The sequence below is a fragment of the Phocoena sinus genome, chromosome 1, assembly GCF_008692025.1.
Source record: "Phocoena sinus isolate mPhoSin1 chromosome 1, mPhoSin1.pri, whole genome shotgun sequence".
NCBI lineage: Eukaryota > Metazoa > Chordata > Mammalia > Artiodactyla > Phocoenidae > Phocoena > Phocoena sinus.
The window spans coordinates 12198601-12224387 of record NC_045763.1 but is presented as its reverse complement, the minus strand read 5'-3'; the positions used below and the strand labels follow the sequence as shown (position 1 = coordinate 12224387).

General features: G+C 47.2%; 1 protein-coding gene across 1 annotated transcript; it reads left to right on the top strand.

The window, feature by feature from the left end:
• Window positions 1-3134: 3134 nt before the first annotated feature.
• LOC116753470 (dehydrodolichyl diphosphate synthase complex subunit NUS1-like) lies at window positions 3135-3974 on the top strand. The gene is given in 1 exon segment (XM_032631297.1): window positions 3135-3974. A coding segment is annotated over 1 exon segment (840 nt).
• Window positions 3975-25787: the final 21813 nt, after the last annotated feature.

Here is a 25787-nt window from a genome sequence, read left to right as displayed (position 1 = left end):
TCAAATGCTATATTCTTGCATTTGCAGTAAAACATTTAACTATCATCATTGTGTGGGTCTGGAAATGGAAGGTGGGGAGTCAAGATGCAACTGAAAACATAGAGTTGGGGTGAGACAGAAGTCAGCTTCTCCCCACACATCCACTTTTTAAAGTCCCTAATATCTTGGAGTTCACATGACCGTCTTTAAGGAACACGCACTCATCTGGAGATCAGGATAAATGGGTCTCAGCCTAACCTGTAGCTCACTAGGTAAAGGGTAAGGCATTTCACTAAGTTTCCTCATCTACAATATGAGAATAAAATAGATCCTCTGTACCCGACAGAACTAAGAACATGTATGAGAGTTTGTGAGCTCTACGATATCCCAACAGTTTCCAGAAAGCAAGTAGCGATGACAGGTAGCTGCTGCCTCTAGCCTCCCACTGACTGGCAGGCTGTACTCTTCCTTCAACTGCAGTGCTGCTGCTGCGGCTGCCCTAAAATCTCCACAACCTGATTGGCAGTTACAGACCAAGGATCCACCCTTCCTTGAGTGACAGCTAATCCAAGCCTGCCAACTTTAGTTGTCCCAAGTCACATTCGCTGACTTATTAAACCATACCTCTCAGTTCGAAGGAGCGCCTCAAGGGGTTAAACCCTCACGCCTCACCCAGCTGAAAACTTGCCACCATTCCTTGCAGTGGTAATTCAAATACACAATGCTTATTCCCACCTCAGGACGTTCTCTTTGCTGTCTCTTCATCTAGATTTGCACACACAAGTCTCCTTGACATCAATCGCTAGATCTCAGCTAGCACTTCCTTAGGTCCTTTGTGACCATCAAGAGCACTCCCACACCGTTGCCCTATATCTTTCCCTTATGTTACTGTTCTTTGTGCTTATTTCTATCTGCGATCTCTTGTTTACTCTCCCGCTGAAATGTAAGCTCCAGTGCCTAGAAGAAATTCTGGCAATAAGCACTCAGTGAAGTGAATCTCTCCAGCCTTCTCCTTCTCGACCTAGCCACCTCCCAGAGTATCCCTGCCCCAGCCAGACCAATCTCAGTGCTATCCCAATGAGTGTTTGTGCCTTACGTGGGTCCAGGGCCTCTTCTGGGTGCCCAGTGACTACTTCTATCACCATACAATGCGTTTTTAAATTTATTTTTTAATTTTTTTGGCCACACTGCTTGTCTTGTGGGATCCTAGTTCCCCGACCAGGAACCTCAACAGGGCCCTCAGTAATGAGAGCTTGGAGTCCCAAACACTGGACTGCCAGGGAATTCCCATATTTTGTTTTTTTTTTAATTATCAATTTGTCGAATGCTATATCAGAACAGTTAGGAAACACAGAAAATAGTCTAGGTAGTTCAAATAGAAGTGAATTTTACGTAGGCAACTGATAGCAAAAGGGTTGAGAGGGCTGGAGGAGCAAATGGAGGAAGGAGCCCAGAAGCCCACTCTTGTCTTGATGCTGATGGACCATCCTTGGGTCAGGTTTCCACATACTCCAGTGGATCACTGCCCTGGATCAAAGAACAGCCTACCCCGTTGTCCATAGAACCAACCAGTCTGAAGAGGAGGTCACTCACCTGACACCAAGATGATTTTTCAGAATTTCTTCAGGACTAAAATACTGAGTTATGTTTGTATCTGCCCCACAGATGCACTCAGTAAATGGTTGTTGAATTGAATTCCAACCTTGGATAATATCATCCATCGCCACTTGCTACAAATGTATATTTCTCTTCCCTTTCCCCTTCCCAATCCAACAAACCCCTCCAGCTTCACCTCTAGATTCACCTGCAAGAATGCACCCCTGGCTTCCCTGGTGGCACAGTGGTTGAGAATCCACTTGCCAATGCAGGGAACATGGGTTCTATCCCTGGTCCCGGAAGATCCCACATTCCACGGAGCAACTAAGCCTGTGTGCCACAACTACTGAGCCTGTGCTCTAGAGCCAGTGAGCCACAACTGTTGAGCCTGTGAGCCACAACTGCTGAGCCTGCATGACACAAGTACTGAAGCCCACGCACCTAGCGCCCGTGCTCTGCAACAAGAGAAGCCACCACAGTGAGAAGCCTGCTCACCACAACGAAAACCCAACGCAGCCAAAAATAAATAAAATAAATTTTTTAAAAAAAAGAATGCACCCCTCTCCAGCTCCCACTGGTCTCTGAGATCATATAGCATTTTCTTCATTGTCACTCATTTTGGCCTTTTTTCTACACCACCTTCATGTTCTTCGCGTCTTATCTCCCTAATTAGATTCTATGCTTCTAGAGGCAGGAACTCTTCTATGTAGACCTTTACAGTTGGAAGAGATCTTAGTGTTTATCTGGTCCAACCTCTCACCTAATGTCTGAATCCCCGAAATCTCTGGCAACTTCTGATTCGGTTTCTTGAAGACCTCCAGTTCCCGGGCTCTTCTTACCTAAAGAAGTTTGGCTCAGTGTAAAAATATAAGAAGATGTTAAATATAAAGTTGCTGCTGAATTCATGCTACTTCTGCCTTACGACTGAGTCAGTCCTTGAATGGGTGTGGGATGCAAAAGAGGGAGAACACTGAGGAATGAACAACTTTTTAGCTAAAAATGTTGGAGAATGTTTCTAGCAAGCGTTCGTCCAGGCTGTAATTCACATGTTGTGATTCAGCTCTTGCCCAATGGTATTAGGGTAAGTGAATTACAAAACTTAACTCTCACAAATCTCTTTTCTTCTTGCTTAGGAAAGACTATGGAGAGTAATCTTTTGGGATGACGGTCATCCAGAAGGTTAGACGGACATCTTACCCATAGGGCTAACATTTGGTACATGTTACAAAGCCCTTTCCAATACTTTGGCTCATTAGAACTGTTTGATGGAGGCAGTATTATCCTAACTAAAGGAGGAAACTGGGACCCAAATTAAGCCCTTAGGCTGGCAGAGCCAGTGTGCAAACTCAGGTCTGCGTGGTTCAAACAGTCTGGTGTTGGAGGGAGCTAGCGGCGGAGGCGAGGTTAAGTGCTCGCAGCAGAAAGGGGTTGGGGAAAAAAAGTGTATAAAAAGGGGTTCGGGGGCGGGGGGCGGGGAACGCGGGGCGATAGCCGGATAAGAAGCGGTCTGGCCGCGGGTGGGGGAGGGGGAGGAGAGGACGCCCGGGCGCCACGAGACTATGACGGGGCTACAGGCTCTGCTCGGCCTGCACCGCACTTTCACCTCCCGGCTCCGCTTGCGGTTCGGCACCTGGAACTGGACCTGGCGGAGCTGCTGCTGCGCCGCCTCCGCCGCGGTCCTAGCGCCGCTCGGCTTCGCGCTCCGCCAGCCCCCGGCTATCGGCGGGAACAGCCTTGACCACAGGCATCCGCGCGGGGAGCCCGCCCCGCTCGCCGCCCACCCGTGGCTGCAATGGCACGAGGACGCCAGCTCCTTGAAGAAGCTGCCTGTGCACGTAGACCTAGTGATCTCCGAAGAGCCGGAGCCCAGCTTCTCCGACATCGCAAGCCTCACGGTGTGATGTATGGCAGTGGGCACCTCTTACATTAGCGTCTACGACCACAAAGGAATTTTCAAAAGAAATAACTCCAGATTGATGGATGAAATTTTAAAACAGCAGCAGGAACTTCTGGACATAGATGGTTCCAAATACTCACCAGAATTTGCAAATCGTGATGATGAAGATTGCCATTCGGCAGTGAAGGTGCTGTCCCCAGAAGATGCAAAAGCAGATATTGTGAGAGCTGCTCAAGACTTTTGCCAGTTAGTAGCCCAGCAGCAAAAGAAATCCACAGATTTGGATGTAGATGTATCAGACCGTTTATTTAGTTCGAATGGTGCCCGTGGTCCTGATTTAGTACTGAAGTTTAGTCCTGAGGACAGCACACTAGGCTTTCTGCCCTGGCACATCAGCCTGACAGAGATTGTCTCTTTGCCTTCCTACCTAAACATCAGTTATGAGGACTTTTTATCTGCCCTTCGTCAATATGCAGCCTGTGAACAGCATCTGGGAAAGTAGTGATCCTTGGTTGTGATAGGGACAGAATAAAGGGACAAATTTAGGTAATTAAATAGTCAATCCCACTAGGGGATTGTAAGTAAAGAAAAAAGTGTGGGAGACCCCCCTAAGTTAATGATCACTCAGAAAAGCAGGTTTGCTTATCCACGAAACCAAGCAGGCTTGCTTAGCAACAAAACCATGCAACAGAAGCACGAGACATGCCCCAAAACAATAAAATAATGGTGGCATGAGACCCACATCCTGCCCAGTGAGCTCAGTAAGTTAGTGACCCCTAGGACATGCTCTCTGCACACATTAAAAACAATAATTTATGGAAAGGTGACATTTCAAAGTGAAAGACCCTCATTATACTAAGACCTAAAATAATTTTTCCATAGTGCCATGACAGCCCTAGGTTGACCACGTAGGGACAAGAAAACTCCCTTGCCCAACTTGGAGGAGGAGCTAATGATGGAAGCATGACATCTACCCAAGAATGAGGCAGAAGGTGGTCTTTTCCTCCTCCCCACTTTTCCTTTGATTATAAAAGTGTAGCCCACTAAGTTCTCCCGGGCAGCATCCTCTCGCTTGCCCACTTGTAAGCCTCATAGCATCCTGTTCTAATAAATCACTTCTTATCTATCACTTTGCCTCTCACTGAATTCTTTCTGTGCTGAGACATAAAGGACCAGAGCTCTTCGGAGCCCCCCAAAAGGACACCTAACAGTTTCAGCTGTGTAATTTGATTTCAGGCTTTTGGAGAAAAGGACTCAAGTGACTCATGTTGACAAAGCACCTCTGAAAACCTGTACACACCTAGTTCATAATCCTCATAATTTATCAGCAGACACAAAAAAAGTGTCTTACTTGAGACTAAGAGCACGTGTGAGTGAGTATGTGTGGGTGTGTGCATGCATGCATGTATGGAAATAAACTTATAAATGGGGGAAATATTGGAGAAGAAAATATGTGGACTTGCAGTTCTGAGCAAAGAGCAGCAATGTTTTAGGAGCTGAGATTTCAGATTTAAAGGCTTCCACCCCAACTACTTCCCTGTTTTTGTGGGGAGAGGAGATGATTAAAGCTGTTTTGTTGTTTTGGGGGGAAGGGGAATAACTTTTGTTCAGTCTTTCCTAGTGATCCAACTTTAATTTTTAAGAATAATATATCAGGGATTTCCATGGTGGCCCAGTGGTTAAGAATCTGCCTGCCAGTGTGGGGGACACGGGTTTGATTCCTGGTCCAGGAAGATCCCACATGCCACGGAGCAACTAAGCACGTGAGCCACAACTACTGAGCCTGTGCGCCACAACTACTGAAGCCCGTGTGCCTAGAGCCCGTGCTCCGCAGCAAGAGAAGCTACCACAATGAGAAGCCCGCGCACTGCAACGAAGAGTAGCCCCCACTCGCCACAACTAGAGAAAGCCCGCACGCAACGAAGACCCAACGCAGCCAAAAATAAATAAATCAAATTTTAAAAAAGAATAATATATCGACTTATTAAATGGAAGCATTCTGAGTTTGAGGGATCGCCAGAGGAATGGAGTTCTGTGTTGCTCACATGTTAAAAGTTTGCTCACCTTTGGAGCAGAGGGAATACCTCTTTTCAGACATCCGTCCATTTTCATCTCTTCATGACTGTCAAACAATATGGCTTGAAAGTGTTGCTCTGTTGTCTGTGTTCTGAAGATCGTTTGAAAAAGAACTCTTACAACATCGAAATGCAGAATTTTAAAAAATTTAAAAATTGCATGAAGCAGTCAAAAAAAGGTGAAAAAGTTGTAATCTTAAAAGTAAAGGTGGAAAGTTTCCTGAATAAGGAAAGAAAGTTTTGATTTCCTTTTCTATTTGGTGAGCCTTGTGCTCTGTAGTACCCAAAGGTGGTTTACAAAATATTTCCATTAACTATGCTCATTTAAAATAAGTATTTGAGGGAGGTTACCAAGGCAGTTCTTTTCCTCAAAAGTCACCTGTTCCTCTTTGGAATAGGACATTTAGGGCCAGGTGAATACCCACGATTTTTACTCGGTAAATCCTGATGGTGACTTTGCATAAAAAGATCTTTAAGTAAGATTGAGGTCTGTGTAGGTAATAAAATATTACCAAAGTCTACAAAAGTAATTTAATTTTGCATGTTCACTGATTCTGTTTTTTTTTTTTTTTTTGCGGTACGTGGGCCCCTCACTGTTGTGGCCTCTCACGTTGCGGAGCACAAGCTCCGGACGCACAGGCTCAGCGGCCATGGCTCACGGGCCCAGCCGCTCCGCGGCACGTGGGATCTTCCCGGACCAGGGCACGAACCCGTGTCCGCTGCATCGGCAGGCGGACTCTCAACCACTGCGCCACCAGGGAAGCCCGGTTCTGTTGTTTTTTAAATGAATAAATGATTTTTTGATAGTTGTTTAATATTTCTTCCCTCATTACGGCTTGCAGGATCTTAGTTCCCTGACCAGGGATCGAACCCAGGCCCACTGCAGTGAAAGTGCCAAGTCCTAACCACTGGATCACCAGGGAACTCCCCCCGACAGTGTACATTTAGAATGGAGTAGTTTAGGGAATTCTCTGACGGTTAGGAACTAAGATCCCGAAAGCTGGGCGACGCAGCCAAAAAAAAAAAAAAAAAAAAAATAGAATGGATTAGTTTAAATATTAGGTATGAAAAATAACCTAGACCCCGCTCACAGCAACTAGAGAAAGCCTGCGCACAGCAACAAAGACCCAATGCAGCCAAAAAAAAAAAACAAAAAACACTAATCAAAAGATATCTTAAAACAGACGTTCTCAACTCTGGCTACACGTGAGAATCACCTGAGGGGCTTTTAAGAAATCCTCAGAGGCTTCCCTGGTGGCGCAGTGGTTGAGAGTCCACCTGCCGATGCAGGGGACAGGGGTTCGTGCCCCGGTCCGGGAAGATCCCACGTGCCGCGGAGCGGCTGGGCCCATGAGCCATGGCCGCTGAGCCTGCGCGTCTGGAGCCTGTGCTCCACAACGGGAGAGGCCACAACAGTGAGAGGCCCGCATACCACAAAAAAAAAAAAAAAGAAAGAAAAAAGAAATCCTCGGGCCATATTCCCTGTGGGAGTGGGTCCCCGGGCACAGCCTCATCCCTAACATTTGCAGGACCTGGAACTAGAGTACCACTGGAGATTCATATACCTGAGTCTAAATACTTAAAATTCAAGCAAACAAACTGTTAAATCAAATATTTTTCTATTCTCCCATCTTGACAAATACAACTTCATAATAGCTTGGAAGTCCAGGTTCAAATGTACAGTTCTTTGACTCTTTGGAGTTCCAAACTAGAGGTGGCAGTTGGAGGAGAGTCGGCTCTTGGCCTGCAGCCTTTCCCCCTTTCTCCTCTTCCCACCTCTACTGCTCTTCCGCACCTAGAGCCTCATGCACACAGGTGTGGGCGCCCCAGCCTCCGCGTCTAGAAGCTAGTCACGCTTCCTACAAAGAGAGCCCTGGACTTCCCTGGTGGGCGCAGTGTTTAAGAACCAGCCTGCCAACGTGCCACAACTACTGAAGCCCGCGTGCCTAGAGCCCATACTCCACAACAAGAGAAGCCACCGCAATGAGAAGCCCGCGCACAGCAACGAAGAGTAGCCCCCGCTCGCCGCAACTAGAGAAGCCTGTGCACAGCAACGAAGACCCAACGCAGCCAAAAAATAAATTTAAAAAATTTTAAAAAGGAAAGGAAAGGAAGAACCCTCTGGAGAAATCATCCGTGACATTCTTTTTTTTTTTTTTAATAATCATTTATATTTCTTTGGCACTTTATTTATTTATTTATTTATTTTGCGGTACGCGGGCCTCTCACTGCTGTGGCCTCTTCCGTTGCGGAGCACAGGCTCCGGACGCGCAGGCTTAGCGGCCATGGCTCATGGGCCTAGCCACTCCGCGGCATGTGGGATCTTCCTGGACTGGGGCACGAACCCGTGTCCCCTGCATCGGCAGGCGGACTCTCAACCACTGCGCCACCAGGGAAGCCCCGTGACATTCTTTAAAAAAAGAAAAAAAGAGCCCTTGGCCGCTCCCCTGGCTTAGGGGCCCACACACCAGCAAGACAGTCAATTTTCAGAAGAATGGACTCAGGAAGAGTCCCGGGAAGGCCTGGGAAGTTGACTCAGAGTATAGGGGCCAGAAATTCCAGAGTCCCCCTGGAACAAGGTGGAGAGGTTGGGCCACGGGCTTTGGGTGGGCTCATCCCTTGGGCTCTGGGGACTTGCCACTAAGCAGGGTCTTCTAAAGCAGAGCCCAGGGCAGGGGTTCCTCCTACATTGGTCTTAGGGCAGAACTATCTGAGCACCTGTCCTCTTTTTTTTTTTTTCTTTTTTTTGCAGTGCGCGGGCCTCTCACCACCACGGCCTCTCCCGTTGCAGAGCACAGGCTCCGGACGCACAGGCTCAGCGGCTATGGCCCACGGGCACAGCCACTCCGCGGCACGTGGGATCCTCCCGGACCGGGGCACGAACCCGCGTCCCCTGCATCGGCAGACAGACTCCCAACCACTGCACCACCAGGGAAGCCCCCCTGTCCTCTTTTTATTGTTAACTTTTTTTTTTTATTGTTAACTTTTGATGGATGTTCATACATACAGATAGGAAAGTATACAAGTTGTAGGTATACAGCTTGATGAATTTTTACAAATACATTGATCAAGGATGTATGCATTTATCATAAAAATTATGTTTTATTTTATATTTAAAAAACTTTCCTTAGGTAAGAAGTGGATTTATTTAGAGACATACACATTCCATACACAGAATTCAGTCCATCTCAAAAGGTGAGAACAGCCTTGGGAAAAACACACTCCACAGACAGAGTTTGGGCCATCTCAGAAGGTGAGAGGCCAAAAATTATTTTTTAAAAGGGAGTAACAATAAAAAGAAAAGAATATTGAACACAAATTTTATTTATTTAATTATTGGCCACGCTGCAGCTTGTGGGAATTAGTTTCCTGATCAGGGATCAGACCCAGGGCCCCAGCAGCGGAAACGCACAGTCCTAAACACTGGACTACCAGAGAATTCCCCGCATACAAAATTTAGAATAGTGGTTTCCTCTGGTGGGGACTCAGGGGATGGGACAGAGAAGGACACATTATCAGTAATGTTCTACTTCCTAAACTGAGCAGCAAGTTCACAGTTCATTATGCTTCTTGATATATGTTTTCTTTTGTACATCCTAAAATCAACTCAAAGTCCTGCAGTCTGGGGGCATTCTGCTTAAAGACAAATTAACGCTGCATAATTCAAATGCTCCTGGGAGCATTCCTGTAATTGATCATCTTGACTCATCTGAAAACAAAACAAGTCTCTATGAAGAAAGGAAAAAGGAAAGCATATTAAACATTGTAAGACAATTCAAGGTAAGGTTATTTTTTATCTTTTTTTTTACTGATAACAAATATGCATGACATAATACATAAAATTTAAGCACTATATAAACCCAAAGCAAGAGAAGTAAAATCTCCCTAAGATGCTCTCTTCTGCAGAGTCAAGACCATCAGCAACATGGTGTGTATTCCTCAACCTTTTCTATAAGTAGTAACATTATTGATTTATGCAAAAATGGGATCATTTTAGAGAAACGCTTCTGAACCTTGCTTTTTCACTTAGCAATAGTCTCTCGAACAGCCTTTTCCCTCAGAATGTCCTTCAGAGAGAAGGGCAGATGGATTTCCCCACAAATCCCCACCACACTCATCTCCCTAAATCCAGCTCAAATATCACCTCCCTGAATTCATAGGGGGTCAGGGGCCAGGGACACCATTGATCTACTAATCTGCCCTGGGAAATATCATGCCCTAGGGAATTTAGTCTCTCTTATCACTAAATCCAACTGTGCGTGTGGGGGGGGGGGTAGCCTCATTTACGTGAACATAAATGAGTTCTTATAAATGAGGATATCATATATCCATTCATTTAACCAAAATTTACGGAGTGCCTACCATGTGCCAGTCAGGGGTGAAGTGGACAGAGATCTCTGTCTTGTGGCACTCTTATTCTAAAGGGGGCATTCAGCAAATCAGGAAACAAATGAAACTTTTTTTTTCTTTTTTGGCCATCTTAACCACTGGACCACCAGGAAAGTCCCTCATGTTTTTTGTTTGTTTGTTTGTTTGTTTTGCCAATAAGACTACATCTGATGGAGTTAAGTGTGGAGATGAAAACCAGGTGTGTGATGTGACAGAAAACGGCCATTCAGGGGGAGGCACCAAACATTCTCTACTGTGGCTGATATTCCCAGGCAGGAGTGAAAGAAGACATCCATCAGACAACTATGAACTTCTGTCCCATTACCTGGCCACACAGCCTGTGGCCTCTTGTGCGTGAATATTTTTATAATTCCCATAATCTTGTGACTAGCATAATTGCATTGTGATATATGTGTGTTTTAAAAGAGTTTGCTTAGGACTTCCCTGGTGGCACAGTGGTTAAAAATCCACCTACCAATGCAGGAGACACGGTTTGATCCCTGGTCCAGGAGGATCCCACATGCCGCAGAGCAATTAAGCCCATGTGTCACAACTACTGAAGCCCGAGCACTCTAGGGCCTGCATGCCGCACCTACTGAGCCTGTGCTCTAGAGCTCGCGAGACACAACTACTGAGCCCGTGTGCCACAACTACTGAAGCCCGCGCACCTAGAGCCTGTGCTCCGCAACAAGAGAAGCCACCACAATGAGAAGCCCATGCACCACAACGAAGAGTAGCCCCTGCTCACCACAACTAGAGAAAGCCTGCATGCAGCAATGAAGACCCAAGGCAGCCAAAAATAAAATAAAACTTTTTTTTAAAGTTTGTCTAATGTAAACATTTAGAACGTACTATAATTTTTGTAAACCTATTTCAGCATCCCTTCATTGGGTAATGAACTGGGAACCACCCAGACTGGAAGCATTCTAGGGCCCTCTTGGTCTCTACAGAACCTAAATTGCAGGTACTTATCTCCGTTGAACTTGTACATTGTCAGGTCCTTGAAGGTAAGAAGTATTCCTAACATTCTATCCACGGCTGAGTTAATATTTGTCTGGGAGATCATTATCAAAGAGAGGTTGGGAATTTGCTGGTGGTCCAGTGGATAGGATTCCACGCTTCCACTGCAGGGGGCCCGGGTCAGTGATAAATGGAATATTTAAACAAAGGACTCACAGTCGTCAATGATTGCAGCCCTCCAATGTGAGCCGGTGAGCCCTGAGGAAGCTCAGGGCTGAAAAGAATACATGCGGAACTTCCCTGGTGGTGCAGTGTTTAACAATCTGCCTGCTAGTGCAGGGGACACGGTTCAATCTCTGGTCCGGGAAGATCCCACATGCTGTGGAGCAACTAAGCCTGTGCGCCACAACACCTAAGCCTGAGCTCTAGAGCCACAACTGCTGAGCCCATGCACCACAACTACTGAAGCCCGCGCACCTGAAGCCTGTACTCTGCAACAAGAGAAGCCACGGCAATGGGAAGCCACCTGTGCAACGCAACAAAGAGTAGCCCCCGCTCGCCCCAACTAGAGAAACCCTGCAAACAGCAACAAGACCCAACACAGCTAAACACAAACAAACAGACAAACAAATAAATAAAATTAAAAGAAAAACCCTTCCCCCAAAAGCCATCGGGGAGCTTGGGTCTTTAAAAAAATAAAAAGTTAAATTAAAAAAGGAGAATGCCTGCCATCTAGCAGCCATCAGACTGCAGCCCTGTGGAAACTCAGGATGTGAAAACATGGGATACTGGCCCCAAATAGCTGAGGTGCATATCAAGGGAATGATGTCAGTGAGCCCAGACTCTTGCATGTCCCCATACATAGAAAACCGCTAAATTCCTTAACTTGAGATATCTGGTTTTCTTTAATTAACAATAATCTTTTGATATTCACACTACCTGCTTTTTGTTATAAAACTTCTATATAACCTGGCTCTCCCCGTCACCTCCTTGTAGCAGTTTCTCAGAGCTATCTGAAATGCTGTCTCCTGGGCTACAGTCCTCATTTTACCTCAAATAAAACACATTGTGCTTTTTTTCTTTTTGTCAACAGTTACGGCGATCACGAAGGGATCCGGAGTGGACTTCTCTCCTTCACCTGAACTCTACGAGGAACTGGAGCCTTGGTACCAGCAGAGGCCCCTGGCACTCGTCTGCCTCCTTGGAGAGTCCAGATGAATTTGGGTAAGTCTTTCCTGGTTCTCGGATCTCCTGTGTTGGTTGATGATCCTGAGTTTTATTTGGTGGTGTATAGGAGGTAACTGCTTCTGAGCAGTTGAAAGAGACTGTGTGGGGGGAGGGGGCGGGGCTTGGTTGAAAGATACCAGGGTTTGCTCAGTTGTAGGAGACTGAGTGGTCTTGGCTGAGTGGTTAGGTAAGAGGTTGATCTGACGCTTTTCCTCAGTTCAGCCGCCTTAATAGAATTTGTCGGGATAAAAGTGAAGATATGACATGAGAGTGTTACTCCAAAGAAAAGGGACAAGACTCCTCCCGGCCAGTTATGGCTTTCTCAGGAGACTGATACATTTACAGGAGTGATGGAGGCAAAGGCCTCATACCGTGCAGCGGTCCCATAGGGAAACCCACTCGTTAATCAAAACACTTACGTATCCAGGGGTCACAGATAAAAATTGGCCATTCAGCGATCCGAGCACCCACGGTAGTCTTAGGCCACTGAAGGGAAAAACTGAGACACATAAGGGGGCTGAAACGACTCTAGGGTTACGCCCAGAGGAGTTAAGCTCACAAGCAGCACACTGGCCACCACACAATTTCACTAGTAAATTTTATCCCTGACAAATTCAACTTAAAAAGGGAACTAGAATCTCTCAAACACAAAAACGAGGATGTCAGAAAAGCAACCTCCAACTAACACCCCAGCCGGATTCATGTACAACACTGTATGGAGCTCATACTTGCAGGTACCTAGTTAATTGCAGAAATTATGCTACGGGAGATCTCAACCTAAAATAGCCAAATTGGGGTTCTTCTGATAGTCCCAAATTGCTATAGTTGCACACACTGTTAAAAAAAAGCTGGCCGTAAGATTAAACAGACTGAATGAATGCTTCCATTGATTGGTACCTAGAAGCTTCTAAAAGAGAAAATGGTAGAGTAACTTTTTGAGACTATATCAGGACTAAAAAAGGCTGCTAGCACCCTGTCTCTGACTCTGTCTGTCCCTCTGCCCCTCCCACATGTCCTCTTCTATCAGAATTGCCTGACCCAGACGCCATTTTTTTTCTCTTCCAACTCTTCTGTCTCCTGCTGTTCCCTCTTCCCCAGCAAAGGAGGATAAAAAATCAGAAGTGATTATAGCTCCCTTTAAGGAGAAGCCTATTGCAGGGAGAAGTGAACCATCCTCTGTGCTTACGAACACATCCTGGACCCAAGCAGAACTTAGAGCCTTGGCTAAGGAATTTCCAGATCCAAGTCAGAATCTATTGGGATTTGCTAAGGAATTTGAGTTAACCATCTGGACCTACATGCCTGGGTTTTCAGATCTATAACAATTAGTATTTATTTAACTGGAAATTAAAGGAAATCTCACCCTAAAAATGAGGAGGCTCTTTTATTGCGTACACAGTTAAATTAAGGTTAAAAGGCTGGCTTGGGCTTCCCTGGTGGCTCAGTGGTTAAGAATCCACCTGCCAATGCAGGGGACATGGATTCGAGCCCTGGTCCGGGAAGATCCCACATGCCGCGGAGCAACTAAGCCCGTGCGCCACAACTACTGAGCCTGCGCTCTAGAGCCCGCGAGCCACAACTACTGAGCCCACGTGCCACAACTTTTGAAGTCTGTGCACCTAGAGCCCGTGCTCTGCAACAAGAGAAGCCACCGAAATGAGAAGCCCACACACCACAACGAAGAGTAGCCCCCGCTCGCCACAACCAGAGAAAGCCCGCGTGCAGCAACGAAGACCCAATGCAGCCAAAAATAAATAAATAAACTTATTTTTTAAAAAAGCTTGCTTGATAAAAATATTTTTTCAGAATTCGGACTTTAAACAAAGGCCTTTTGGGGGAAACTTGCATTTCTCTTTCTGTGTCTTTGAGATGTAAATGTCCTACCTGATCTTCCTAAGACGTTCCATGTACGTCTATGTGTGTATGTACGTGTTTTGAAAACTTGACCTCTGCCATACTATTTTTGAGAGTAGACTCTCCAGATCTTACTTAGGTTACATCCTCCCCTGCTCTCTTATGGGAAAGCCTTTGCATCTTAATGGCTTGAATCACTATAAATATATATACTTTATTAATGGCCAAATGAGGGATCCTTTTAAAGTTGGAGAAACTAACAAATTGGTGAATCTAGCACTCTCATTATAAACAGTTGTTTTATTGGTACCTATAAAAAAAATCAAATTAAAGGTGGAAGAAAGAAATATATCAGATTATTAACCTAAGAACTTCTTTAACTTAAAACAAGTAAGAAAAACTGGTTTGGGAAGCTTCATTTGTGGTCTTTACTTTCCCTCAGTGGGTCTCACAGATGCTAATAAAAGCATTAGAATAATTAATGTTAACATGAAAAATCCTGTAAGGAGAGTCTAGATACTATTTCCAATAAGGTAGAAATTTTAAAGGAATTATGTCAAATGAATAAAGAAGTCTTTAGATGGTTATTTAAAATTGGATAAAAAAATGGACATTTATGTGATTAAAACACAAAGTTTCGATATTACTACACTACCTAAGGTTAAATGGGCCAAAAGGGACCCCCTACTGGTCCCCAGCATTAAAAGCCAAACAAGTCTGTTCTATTTACCCCAATTTTAAAAGATATTTAAGGGGCTAGAAGAATTTGTTATGAAACTTCTAGACAACCTGGCTCCCGCCTCACTTCCTCCAAGCAGTTTCTCAGAGCTATCTGAAACGAGGTCTCCTGGGCTACCGTCCTCATTTTGCCCCAAATAAAACGTAACTCGCAACTTTCACATTCTACATTTTTTTTTTTGGTCAACATCAGGGAACTAGATCCCGCATGTCACAACTAAGACCCAGCAGAGACAGACAAATAAATAAATATTAAAAAAAAAAAAGAGAGGTTCACTACCATGAATAATGAGGCAAGTAAATCTCCCAACAGAGCCAGACGTTGGACTTGAGTTTTATTTCCCCAGATTGCTCCGAGAACATAGCCCAGCTCTCTCTCATCCAAGGGTTTTGTTTATGCTGTCCTGAGTGTGTGGTCATTATGGGTTGGTAGCCCATGAAGGCTGAGCCAGAGAGAGAAAACCTAGCTTCCAGAGACAAGCCGGGATGTTGGGAGGTAATGGACTGATTTGAGGGACAAGCCCCTGGCATAGGCAGGGCTTTTTGTGTGTGTGTGCGGTACGCGGGCCTCTCACTGTTGTGGCCTCTCCCGTTGCGGAGCATAGGCTCCGGACGCGCAGGCTCAGTGGCCACGGCCCACGCGCCCAGCCGCTCCACGGCATGCGGGTTCTTCCCGGACCGGGGCACGAACCCGTGTCCCCTGCATCGGCAGGCGGACCCTCAACCACTGTGCCACCAGGGAAGCCCTCAGCAGGGCTTTTGACCTTTGTCCCTAAGGAGGCAGCAGCAGAGGGTTGGGCATTTGGTCTCTAAAGCAGATCACCTATTCCCCACTTGCGGTCACAGTTGCTAGATACTATTTCTACTGCTCACATGACACGTGGGAGAAGAGAGAACAACATAAGCTTGGCAGGTGCAGTGGCCCCTGCACTGTGGCCTGGCAGGGAGCCTCTCTGGCTGGCTGCTCGCTGGGTTATAAGCCAACCAGCCTATACATCACCCTCTTGTTAATTTTTGTTTCAACTGTGCAAGTCCATGTTGGTCCATAGGGGTTGCTATGACAAAATACCATAGACTGGATGGCTTATAAACAACAGAAATTTATTTTGTCACAGTTTTGGAGACTGAGAAGTTCAAGGTCAAGGCACCGGCAAATTTGGTATCTGGTGAGTTCCTGCTTCCTCCTTCATAGATGGCCATCTTTTTGCTGTATCCTGACATGGTGGAAGGGGTGAGGGATATCTCTGGGGTCTCTTTTATAAGGACGCTAATCTCATTCATGAGGGCTCCTAAAGGCCCCACCTCCTAATATCATCACCTCGGGGATTAGGATTTCAACACATGAATTTTGAGGGAACACAAACATTCAGTCCATTACAATATTCATTGTAAAAAATTAAAACAATATATATCTTAAAGTGGGCAAATGATAATTTCCATTTTTTTTTGCCAGTATAAATAGTGCTGGAATAAACATCCTCATACATCCATGCTTGCATACATAGAAAGAAGTCTGGATGATTATTCTTTTAAAAACATTTATTTTTATTATTACTAAAGAAATTCATGTTTGTAGTAAAAAAAAGTCAGAATGAAACAATGGAAAATGAGGATCACCCACACCTAATCCCCAGTCCCAATCCCCAAGATAATTAATATATGGTCTTAGAGATTTTTCTCTGCCTGCATTCAAACATTAAAAAAAAAAAATCTTGTGCATAAAATTCTGCAACGGCTCCTTTACTTGCTATTGCGAAATGCTTAGGTTCACTCATTCCACATTAATTGAACCCCTGCTCAGAAGTTAGGGACCCAACAATGTTCTTATTTTCAAATAATTTACATTCTAGTGGATGAGACAGACATAGACAAGAAACAAACAAGAAGTAGTCATGAAAGCCAAGAAGGAGATGACAAGTGATACAAGCTAACGGGAAGGCAGTTTCTGTAGTTTTAAGTCATCTTTTAGCAATTCCACCGTGTGCAGTGGAATTTCTAGTTCTCCTCTGTTATAAAGGCTGCTGCAGGGAACATCTTTGTCACATAGATTTGCATGTCTGTGGGAGCAGCTCCTAGGGCTTAGGTGTCTTTAACCCCTTTTCTATCTAGGGCTAGCAAGTGTTTCCAAATCCAAGGCTGAATGGCGGCTCTAGAGATGCAGGAGAGAGAGGGAAGTGGGAACCGAGCAGTGCCAGGGCGCGGGCACTACGTTTGGAGTCAGACCAAAGAACAAGCCATAACTCTGCCATTTGCCCGCCCTCTCAGAACGCGCCCCCACCCCCCATTTGCAAAATGGGGACAACCTTCTAACCTCACAGTGTTATTGCAAGGACGAAATGACATTGTTTCCCTTCACGCTCTTCCTGGGACAGACATAAGGATTTCGTTCTTTCATTCACCTACTCATCCAACAACTCCAAGAGATCCATTAAAAAACATCCAATAGGGACTTCCCTGGTGGTCTAGTGGTTAAGACTCCGCGCTTCCACTGCAGGGGGCGCGGGTTCGATTGGAGCTAAGATGCCGCGGGGCGCGGTCAAAAAGTAAAACTGAAAAAAAAAATGAAGTGGAGGAGATCGATTTTTAAAAAATACATCCAATATGGACAGATTTCCTAATGGATAATGAGAAAATTGCAAAGGGAGAGAGCCTTGCTACTTATTTCGGCCGCGCTGACGGCCGGGAAAGTCCCTAGACCCTTGCTATTTAAATTGTGGTCTGGGTACCAGCTGCATTGACGTCACCTGGGAGCTCATTAGAATTGCAGAATCTCTGACCTATCAATTCAGTATTTGCATATTAAGATCCCCAGGATTTCCTATGCACATTTTAGTTTGCGAAGCACTGGTTCAGAGTGGAAGATAAATAGCAGGTAGAGTTAAATATGTCTTCATCTCAATGAGGAACTGTAGAGGGAGTGACCTAAAACATTCCTCTGGGTTGAATTTGGCCTTGTTGCCTGGACCACCAGTATCATGTTGTTTATTCTTTCAGGAAGAGAACTCAAAAGACCAGATCATTTCCTTCATCTGTTTCTCTAACCAGGTGTGGAAACCCAGCCCGCCTCAAGACCTTGAGCTGTCAGGGTTGGGTGGGCCCTGAGAAGTCTTCATTCCAGCTCAATCCTCTGTTGCTGCCCTGTCCACCCTGCCCCACCCCCATTTCACAGGCCAGGCCCCGAGAAGGGCTGTGATTTGCTCAAAGTCACACACCAACCAGGTGGTGGCCTCGGTCTTGGCCGTCCTCACTTCTTCCCTATCACAGATTTTGGTGCACTGTTTTTTTCTATGGATTCAGATCATCTTTTTTGAAAAACGATTTTTATTTTTGGCTGTGCCGTGTGGCATGCAGGATCTTAGTTCCCTGACCGGGGATCAAACCAGTGGCCCCTGCAGTGGAAGCACAGAGTATTAACCACTGGACTGCCAGAGAAGTCCCCAGAAAAATGACTTTTTTTTAAATTGGTTTTTTGTAAAAGAATTATGTGCTCATTTTAAAGAATTCAAACAATGTAAGAACTGTCCCAACAATTCCATTCTTAGGTAGATACCCAAGAGAAATGAAAACATATAGTCACATAAAAACCTGTACATGAATGTTTATAGCAGCATTATTTTATTTATTTATTTATTTTTTTACGCGGGCCTCTCACTGTTGTGGCCTCTCCTGTTGCGGAGCACAGGCTCTGGACGCGCAGGCTCAGCGGCCATGGCTCACGGACCCAGCCGCTCCTCGGCATGTGGAATCTTCCCGGACCGGGGCACGAACCCGTGTCCCCTGCATCGGCAGGCGGACTGTCAACCACTGCGCCACCAGGGAAGCCCTATAGCAGCATTATTCATAACAGCCAAAAAAAGGAAACAACCCAAGTGCCCACGAGCTGATGAATGGATAAACAAAATGTGGTATATTCACACAATGGAATATTATTTGACAATAAAAAGGAATGAAGTACTGACACAAGCTACAACATGGATGAACCTTGAAAACGTGCTAAGTGAAAGAAGCCAGATGCAAAACACGATGTAGTGTATGATTCCACTGACAGAAATGTCCAAACTATGGGACTTCCCTGGTGGTCCAGTAGTTAAGAATCCACCTTCCAATGCAGGGGACATGGGTTCGATCCCTGGTTGGGGAACTAAGATCTGCGTGTGCCTCAACTAAGACCCAATGAAGCCAAATAAATAAACAGATATCAAAAAAAGAAAGAAATGTCCAAAATAGGCAAACCCATGGGAAGTAGATTAGTGATTGCCAGGGGCTGAGGGGATGGGGAAAGGGGGTATGGGGTTTCTTTTGGGGGTGATCAAATGTTCTGACATTAGATAGTGGCAATGGCCATACAATTCTGTGAATATACCAAAAACTACTGTTAAAAAAATCCCCCAACTTCAAAAGGCTGAATTTTGTGGTATGTAAATTATAGCTCAATAAAGCTGTTATTAAAAAACCACAGTAGAAAGAGGAAAGTCACCCCACCCCAGACTCCCCCAAGTAGCCACTTAAGCACTCCATAAATATTCACGGAGTGCCTGTTCCCTGCAGCCTGTGGGATGAGGACACAAAGGGAAGCAAACAACTCACATCCTGCGAGCAAAGGCTGCCCCGACGTTCAGAGCCCCAGAGCCAGGGCCTGCACCACCTCGATGATTTCCACTGACTGACCTCTGCCCCTCACCTCCTCCCTTCCCTCTGGTACCCCAACCCCAGCGGTCACGGAGCCCACCCCCTGCTCACTGTCCCTCAGCCCCTCCTTCCTCCCTGCCCTTCCTACCCAGTCACTTGACGCTTCCACCACCTTCCCTGCTCCTGACCCCAACCCTAGTCAAACCCAACTCCCCGCCCACTCTGCGCCTCCCCTGGGCAGCTGGATGCGCCTGGAGCAAAACACGCCACCTTGCCAGACGCCTCACTTTATTTTTTAGGCGGTGCCCGGCGGCTTGCGGGATCTTAGTTCCCCCACCAGGGATTGAACCTGGGCCATCGTCAGTGAAAGCACGGAGTCCTAACCACCGGACCACCAGGGAATTCTCCCAGCCGCCCCCACTTAAAAAAAATCCGTGACCTGAGTCCCGAGTGGGTCCCCGGGGCTACCCGGATGTCACGATCCTTCACTCCCCATGACCGTGGCCCACCTTCTCTTCTCCCTGTAAAATGGGGACACTAGTATTTCTGCCTCCTGGGGCTGTTGGCTGCGTTAGCACCTGACACATAGTAGGTCCTCAATCGGTGACAGCCACGGGGGATCATTATCTCTGGTTCTTGTCCAGGGGCTTCCTGGTGACCTGGTCTCCGAAGAGCCCTACCCTGCAGTCGGTATTTTGTTCCGCTGGCTGGGCAGCCACGGGTTCTTTGCCGGAGCGGCTCCTCCTCCGGAGAAAAAGGAGGGGGCGTGGCCCAGGGCAGAGGAAGCGTGGCTGAGCTCAGGGTGGGAGCGGGGAGGATGCACCTTTCTGCAGCCAATGTCCACGTGATGGGCTGAGCCTGAGTCAGACCAGGGGCCAAAAGGGAAACTTACCAGGGCTTCAGAAAGGGAGTGTGAAGGAGTTGGGGTTGCAGATGGCCCGGCACCCCAGTCTGGACCTGCCCGGAGGGGGGCCGCCCCCAGGAATCCAGGCTGTGCCTCCTTCTAGGGAACTGAGACCAAAGCCCAAAGGAAGGAGGAAGTGCGAGCCTTGCTCCCCAGTGACTCACTTCATCCTTTGGGGCAAGTCAACTCTGCCCTCCTTCCCCCAGGGGATCCTCTGCCCTGGGTCAGGCTATTCAAAACACCGACTCAATTCGCCCGCCCACACCCTTCGTTCTTCTACCTCGAGTTGTTTGCAGATACCTGCCTGGGTCCACAAGTAAGTCTTGGAAGATAATAGAGACAGTGGGAGGGGCGGGAAAAACCCTGTTGTGGAAATCAGGACACCTGGGCATGGTGCTACCCTGCTGTGTGAGCCTGGCAGGTCTCACACCCTCTCTGGGCTCCAGTCTCCACTTCTGTGAGAATGCGCAGCTGGATTTCACGTCCTCTGGTTCCCTGGCTCTGGATTTCTACCAGGGCTTGGGATTCTTCCATCCGGCCATTGCCCTCAGGGATAAAGTCCCATCCTCTCCACACAACCCAAGGGCCCTTGCTGATTTGGTCCTGACCTTGGCTGGACCTCATTCCCGCCCCTTGCCACGCTCCTAGCAACATGCAGCTGCCCAGCTCAGAGAGCAAGCACCTGGGATGCTCTGGAATAGCAGCTCGCTGACCCCCACTCATCCTACAGTAGACGTCACGCTTTCTCCAGCTTTCCTCTCCTGACCTGCCAGTTATGTGTGTCCCCCAGCAGAGGCTGTTCTGTTTTCTCTCTCCCTCATTAAACTGAGTTCTGTGCCAAGGGCAATGACGGCAAACAGAAGGGGTCAAGGAATATTTGAATGAATGAATGAAAAAATGAATGAAGTGGAAGCTCCAGGCAAGCTGCTTGTGGCCATCCCAGAGCTGTGCCCTGCCCAGGAGGTGGGGTTGGGGTGCTGATGGAGGGGTGTAGATTTTCAAGGGAAGTTCCAGCTGGGCTCAGCCAGGCCACAGTCCCAAGCTGACTGGCCCATGACTCAGAGGCCCCAAACAGAGCTTTCATAACCCTCCCTGGCCTTTATGGATCTGCCTTCAGGCTAATACCTCTCAGGTTTCTCTCTTGCTCCAGCCAGTCTCAACTTGAACTTTGCAAGAGCCCTGCTGGCTTTAAAGGACCAGCTCAAGATTCTTGGGCTGGATTATATTTTCTTTCCCAAGGAATTCTTGCTCTGTTTACAGAAAGGAAAAAAAAAATGCCACCCACGCTGGTTAAAGCTCACCCTGATTTTCTGAAATCTCCTCTCCACCCACCCCTCATTTGGCATCTGTCTCCTCGTTGCTGGCGTGGTCCCCCACCGCACCCCAGGACTCCCAGGCCATACGGAGACCCCCTGGGTGGGGGAATGGCAGCCCTAAGGCTTTGTTTACACTGCCTGCCTGGCCACAGCCATATGGGGCCACCAGGGGCTTGCTCTGATCCTGGGAACTATTGAGAACAGAAATCCACATAAATTGGGTTGGGTCCCCCACCTCTCCTTCCCTGCCCTCTCTTGGATCAGTAGATCCCTTCCCCTTTTGCAGACGTTTCCCCTCCTCCCAGCCAAACAGATTGATTTGCAGAATGGCCTCCTCTTGTCCTCGTGTCTTCCTGTCAGCGAAGGGCAGTGCCTCCTGGAGCTCACAGCCTTCTCCTTTGTCCAGTTACTTTTAAAATAATAAACTTTTAATTTTAGAATAATTTTTAGATTTCCAGAAATGTTACAAAGAGAGTTATCTTACACATTTCACCAGTTTCCTTTTTGATAACATCTTACATAACTACAGCACATTTGTCCAAACGAGGAAAACAACAGTGGTACAAAACTATTCACTAGGGGCTTCCCTGGTGGTGCAGTGGTTAAGAATCTGCCTGCCAATGCAGGGGACGTGGGTTCGAGCCCTGGTCCTGGAAGATCCCATATGCCACGGAGCAACTGAGCCCATGCGCCACAACTACTGAGCCTGCACTCTAGCGCCCATAAGCCACTGAGCCCAAGTGCCACAACTACTGAAGCCTGTGCGCCTAGAGCCCATGCTCTGCAACAAGAGAAGCCACCCAATGAGAAGCCCACGCACCACAACAAAGAGTAGCCCCCGCACGCTGCAACTAGAGAAAGCCCGCGCATGGCAACAAAGACCCAACGCAGCCAAAAATAAAAATAAATAAAATAAATAAATTTATATCAAAAAAAGAACTATTCACTAAACTCCACACTTTATCCAATTCACTAGTTTTTCCACCAATGTCCTTTTTCCATTCCAGGATCCAATCCTGAGAACCACATTGCACTTAGTCATACGCTATTTTCATACGCTATTTGTGATGAGGAAATTATAAATATCTCTGTTTTACAGAAGAAGGAAGAAGAGATCAGAGGAGTAAGTGACTTGCTAGGCAGCAAAAGCAGTGGAGGAAAGGGATTTAGAGCTGGAAGCCACTCGTGGTGCGACCTGAGCCTTAGTTTCCTTGTCTGAAGGGTGGGATCACAGGTAATTACTTCATGGCAGGAGCAAGGACTAAAAGAGACCATGTCTATGTGAAACCATGCAACTCAGATTGGGACTTGAACCCACGTGCTGGTGTAACAGGGAAGAGTCAAATCTGACTTCATGTTGGATATGTTTCTTTCACTTTAACTTCTGCTTCCCATTGCTTTTGTTCACTAAGAGGATACTGTCTATACAAAGTGGCCTGCCTCAGGGAACCCTGCCCCTCTACCTGAATGTTAAACCAAAGTGCCTTTGTTCAGGGAAACATCCTGACCCTGTCCACCTGTGGATGGCTGCAAGAAAGAAGAAATTGGGACTTCCCTGGTGGTCCAGTGTTAAAGAATCTGCCTTCCGATGCAGGAGGCACGGTTTCGATCCCTGGTTGGGGAACTAATATCCCACATGCCGTGGGGCAACTAAGCCCGCATGCCACAACTACTGAGCCCGCGTGCCTCAACTAGAGAGAAAGAAACCCCACATGCCACAACTAGAGAGAAGCCCGCACTGCAATGAAAGATCCCGAGTGCCTCAACTAAGACCTGACGCAACCAAATATAAAAATAAAATAAATAGTTTTTAAAAAGAGAGAAAGAAAGAAAGAAGAAATGAACACATCCCCTCCCTGAGGCTGGCCATTCCAGGGGACATTTGCAAATCTTATGGCCTTTTTACTTGACTTCCTCATCTCCTCCCCTTCTCCGTTCTGTAAAAGAAAAACTGGCATCCAAACCCCGCGAAGATGGTTATTCAGAGACATTAGTTTGCCATCTTCTCGTTCTGCCGGCTTTCCGAATAAAGTCGTTATTCCTTGCCTCAACGCCTCGTCTCCGATTTACTGGGGGTGAGCAGAGCAAGCTTGGACTCGGTAATACTGTGACCCGAACCCAACCAAAACCCAGATTGGGACTTGAACCCACGTTCTTTTAACTGAGATCACACACCTGGTCTCAGGACTTAAAGAAGCTCAGGTTCTTGATGTCTCATCACAGAAAGAATTCAGTGAGAGCCAAAGTGATAGGTAAGACGTGGATTTTTTTTTTTTTTTTTTTTTTATGCGTTACGCGGGCCTCTCACTGTTGTGGCCTCTCCCGTTGCGGAGGACAGGCTCCGGACGCGCAGGCTCAGCGGCCATGGCTCACGGGCCCAGCCGCTCCGCGGCATGTGGGATCTTCCCAGACCGGGGCACGAACCCGTGTCCCCTGCATCGGCAGGCGGACTCTCAACCACTGCGCCACCAGGGAAGCCCCAAGACGTGGATTTATTTAGAGAGAAACACACTCCACAGACAGAGCGTGGGCCATCTCAGAAGGCGAGAAAGGCACCAGGGTGCAGGGTTGTCAGGTTTTATAGGGGTGGGTATCATCCCCCAATGAGTGGGGGGAGTAGTCCAGCTATTTTGGGGAAGGGGCGGGGATTTCCAGAAATTGGGCCACCGCCCACTTTTTGACCTTTATGGTCGGCCTTGGAACTGTCATGGCGCCTGGGGGTGTGTTATTCAGCTTGTTGACGTGTTTGGGTGAGCGTATACTGAGGCTCAACGTCTAGTGGAAGTCGACTCATCCGACATCTTGGACCCATTTGGTTCTAATCAGTTTATGTCGTGTCCTCGGGCTATGTCATTCTTTTAAAGGTTGTGCCCTGCCCACTTCCCTCCTGTTTCATGCGGGCATTTCCTGCCCACGAGATGGTAGCTGTTGTTATTACTGTCAGCGTCATCATTACTGAGAAGCCCAGATCTCTTCAACCCCAAGTTCTTGTCAAGGGTTATGTCTAGAGGAGGCCCTGCCCCTCACCCTCTGGGCCCCTTTACGGGGGAAGAGGACAGGCCCTACCGACCTTGCTTTGAGCAGGCCCTAAAGATTGAGTTAGAAATCCCAGGGTATGGTCCCACTGTGGCCGCTGGCTGTGCATGGCATCTCCCTGGACCTCAGCTTCCTCAGCTGTAAGGAGGGGATGTGGGGAGGGCTCTTTGGGGCAGGGGCCGGCCCCCCAGCATCAGTTAGTGTGGGCCATCCCTGGCCCCACCGAGTGGCAGGTGGTCACAGCCTGGGCCTCCCAGTCAGGCAGGCCTGGTGCCCATCCCAGGTCCACCTCCGTCTGCTTCGTATCCTTGCTGAAACCCTGTCAGGGATAATCAATCATCCCCAGCTCTCCAGCCTCGCCCCAAACGAGAACTCAGAAAGGCAGCTCCCTCTGCCCTTCCTTACCCTCAGGCCTAAAGAGATTGTGTCTTCGGGTCAAGTAGCTGGTTAGAGGCTTAACCAGGGGGAGAGCCAGGTCTCGTTAAGACCGTGTGTTAAAAGATCGTTTTCGGGCGCAGTGGTTGAGAGTCCACCTGCCGATGCAGGGTACACGGGTTCGTGCCCCGGTCCGGGAGGATCACATACTGCGGAGCGGCTGGGCCCGTGAGCCATGGCCGCTGAGCCTGAGCGTCTGGACCCTGTGCTCTGCAACGGGAGAGGCCACAACAGTGAGAGGTCCGCGTACAGGGAAAAAAAAAAAAAAAAAAGATCGTTTTCAAGAAAAGATAAAATCATGACTAATCATGACTCCCATACAGATAAAAAAAAAATGAATACGTGTTAAACATTTTGTTTAACTCAGAAGGGAACCAGGTGGATGTTACAACCGGCAGCAGAAGGACGTTCACGTTTATAAGTCAGGAATATTGAAATGAATGGGCAGATGTAGGTGAAACTGAGTTTTCCACAAGGGGATGGGGGGAACCTCTAAGGAGGGGATTTATCAGTTACTACAATTTACAGAGTTGTAAAATAGCTGAAAGACAATGAAAGGCTAGAATCCAATAACCAGGAAGATGGTGCTGCATGCGGACAGTCTGTAGTTTTCCACTGAAGTGAACATTTATTTTCTGCAGAAGGAAGGTCATGGGTAGGGCACAGCCCGAGGTCTCTATGCTGACGATCATTCACGAGATTAGCGTGATTCACACACTATAAATGCAAGATCCTTTCTGAATGCATCCGGG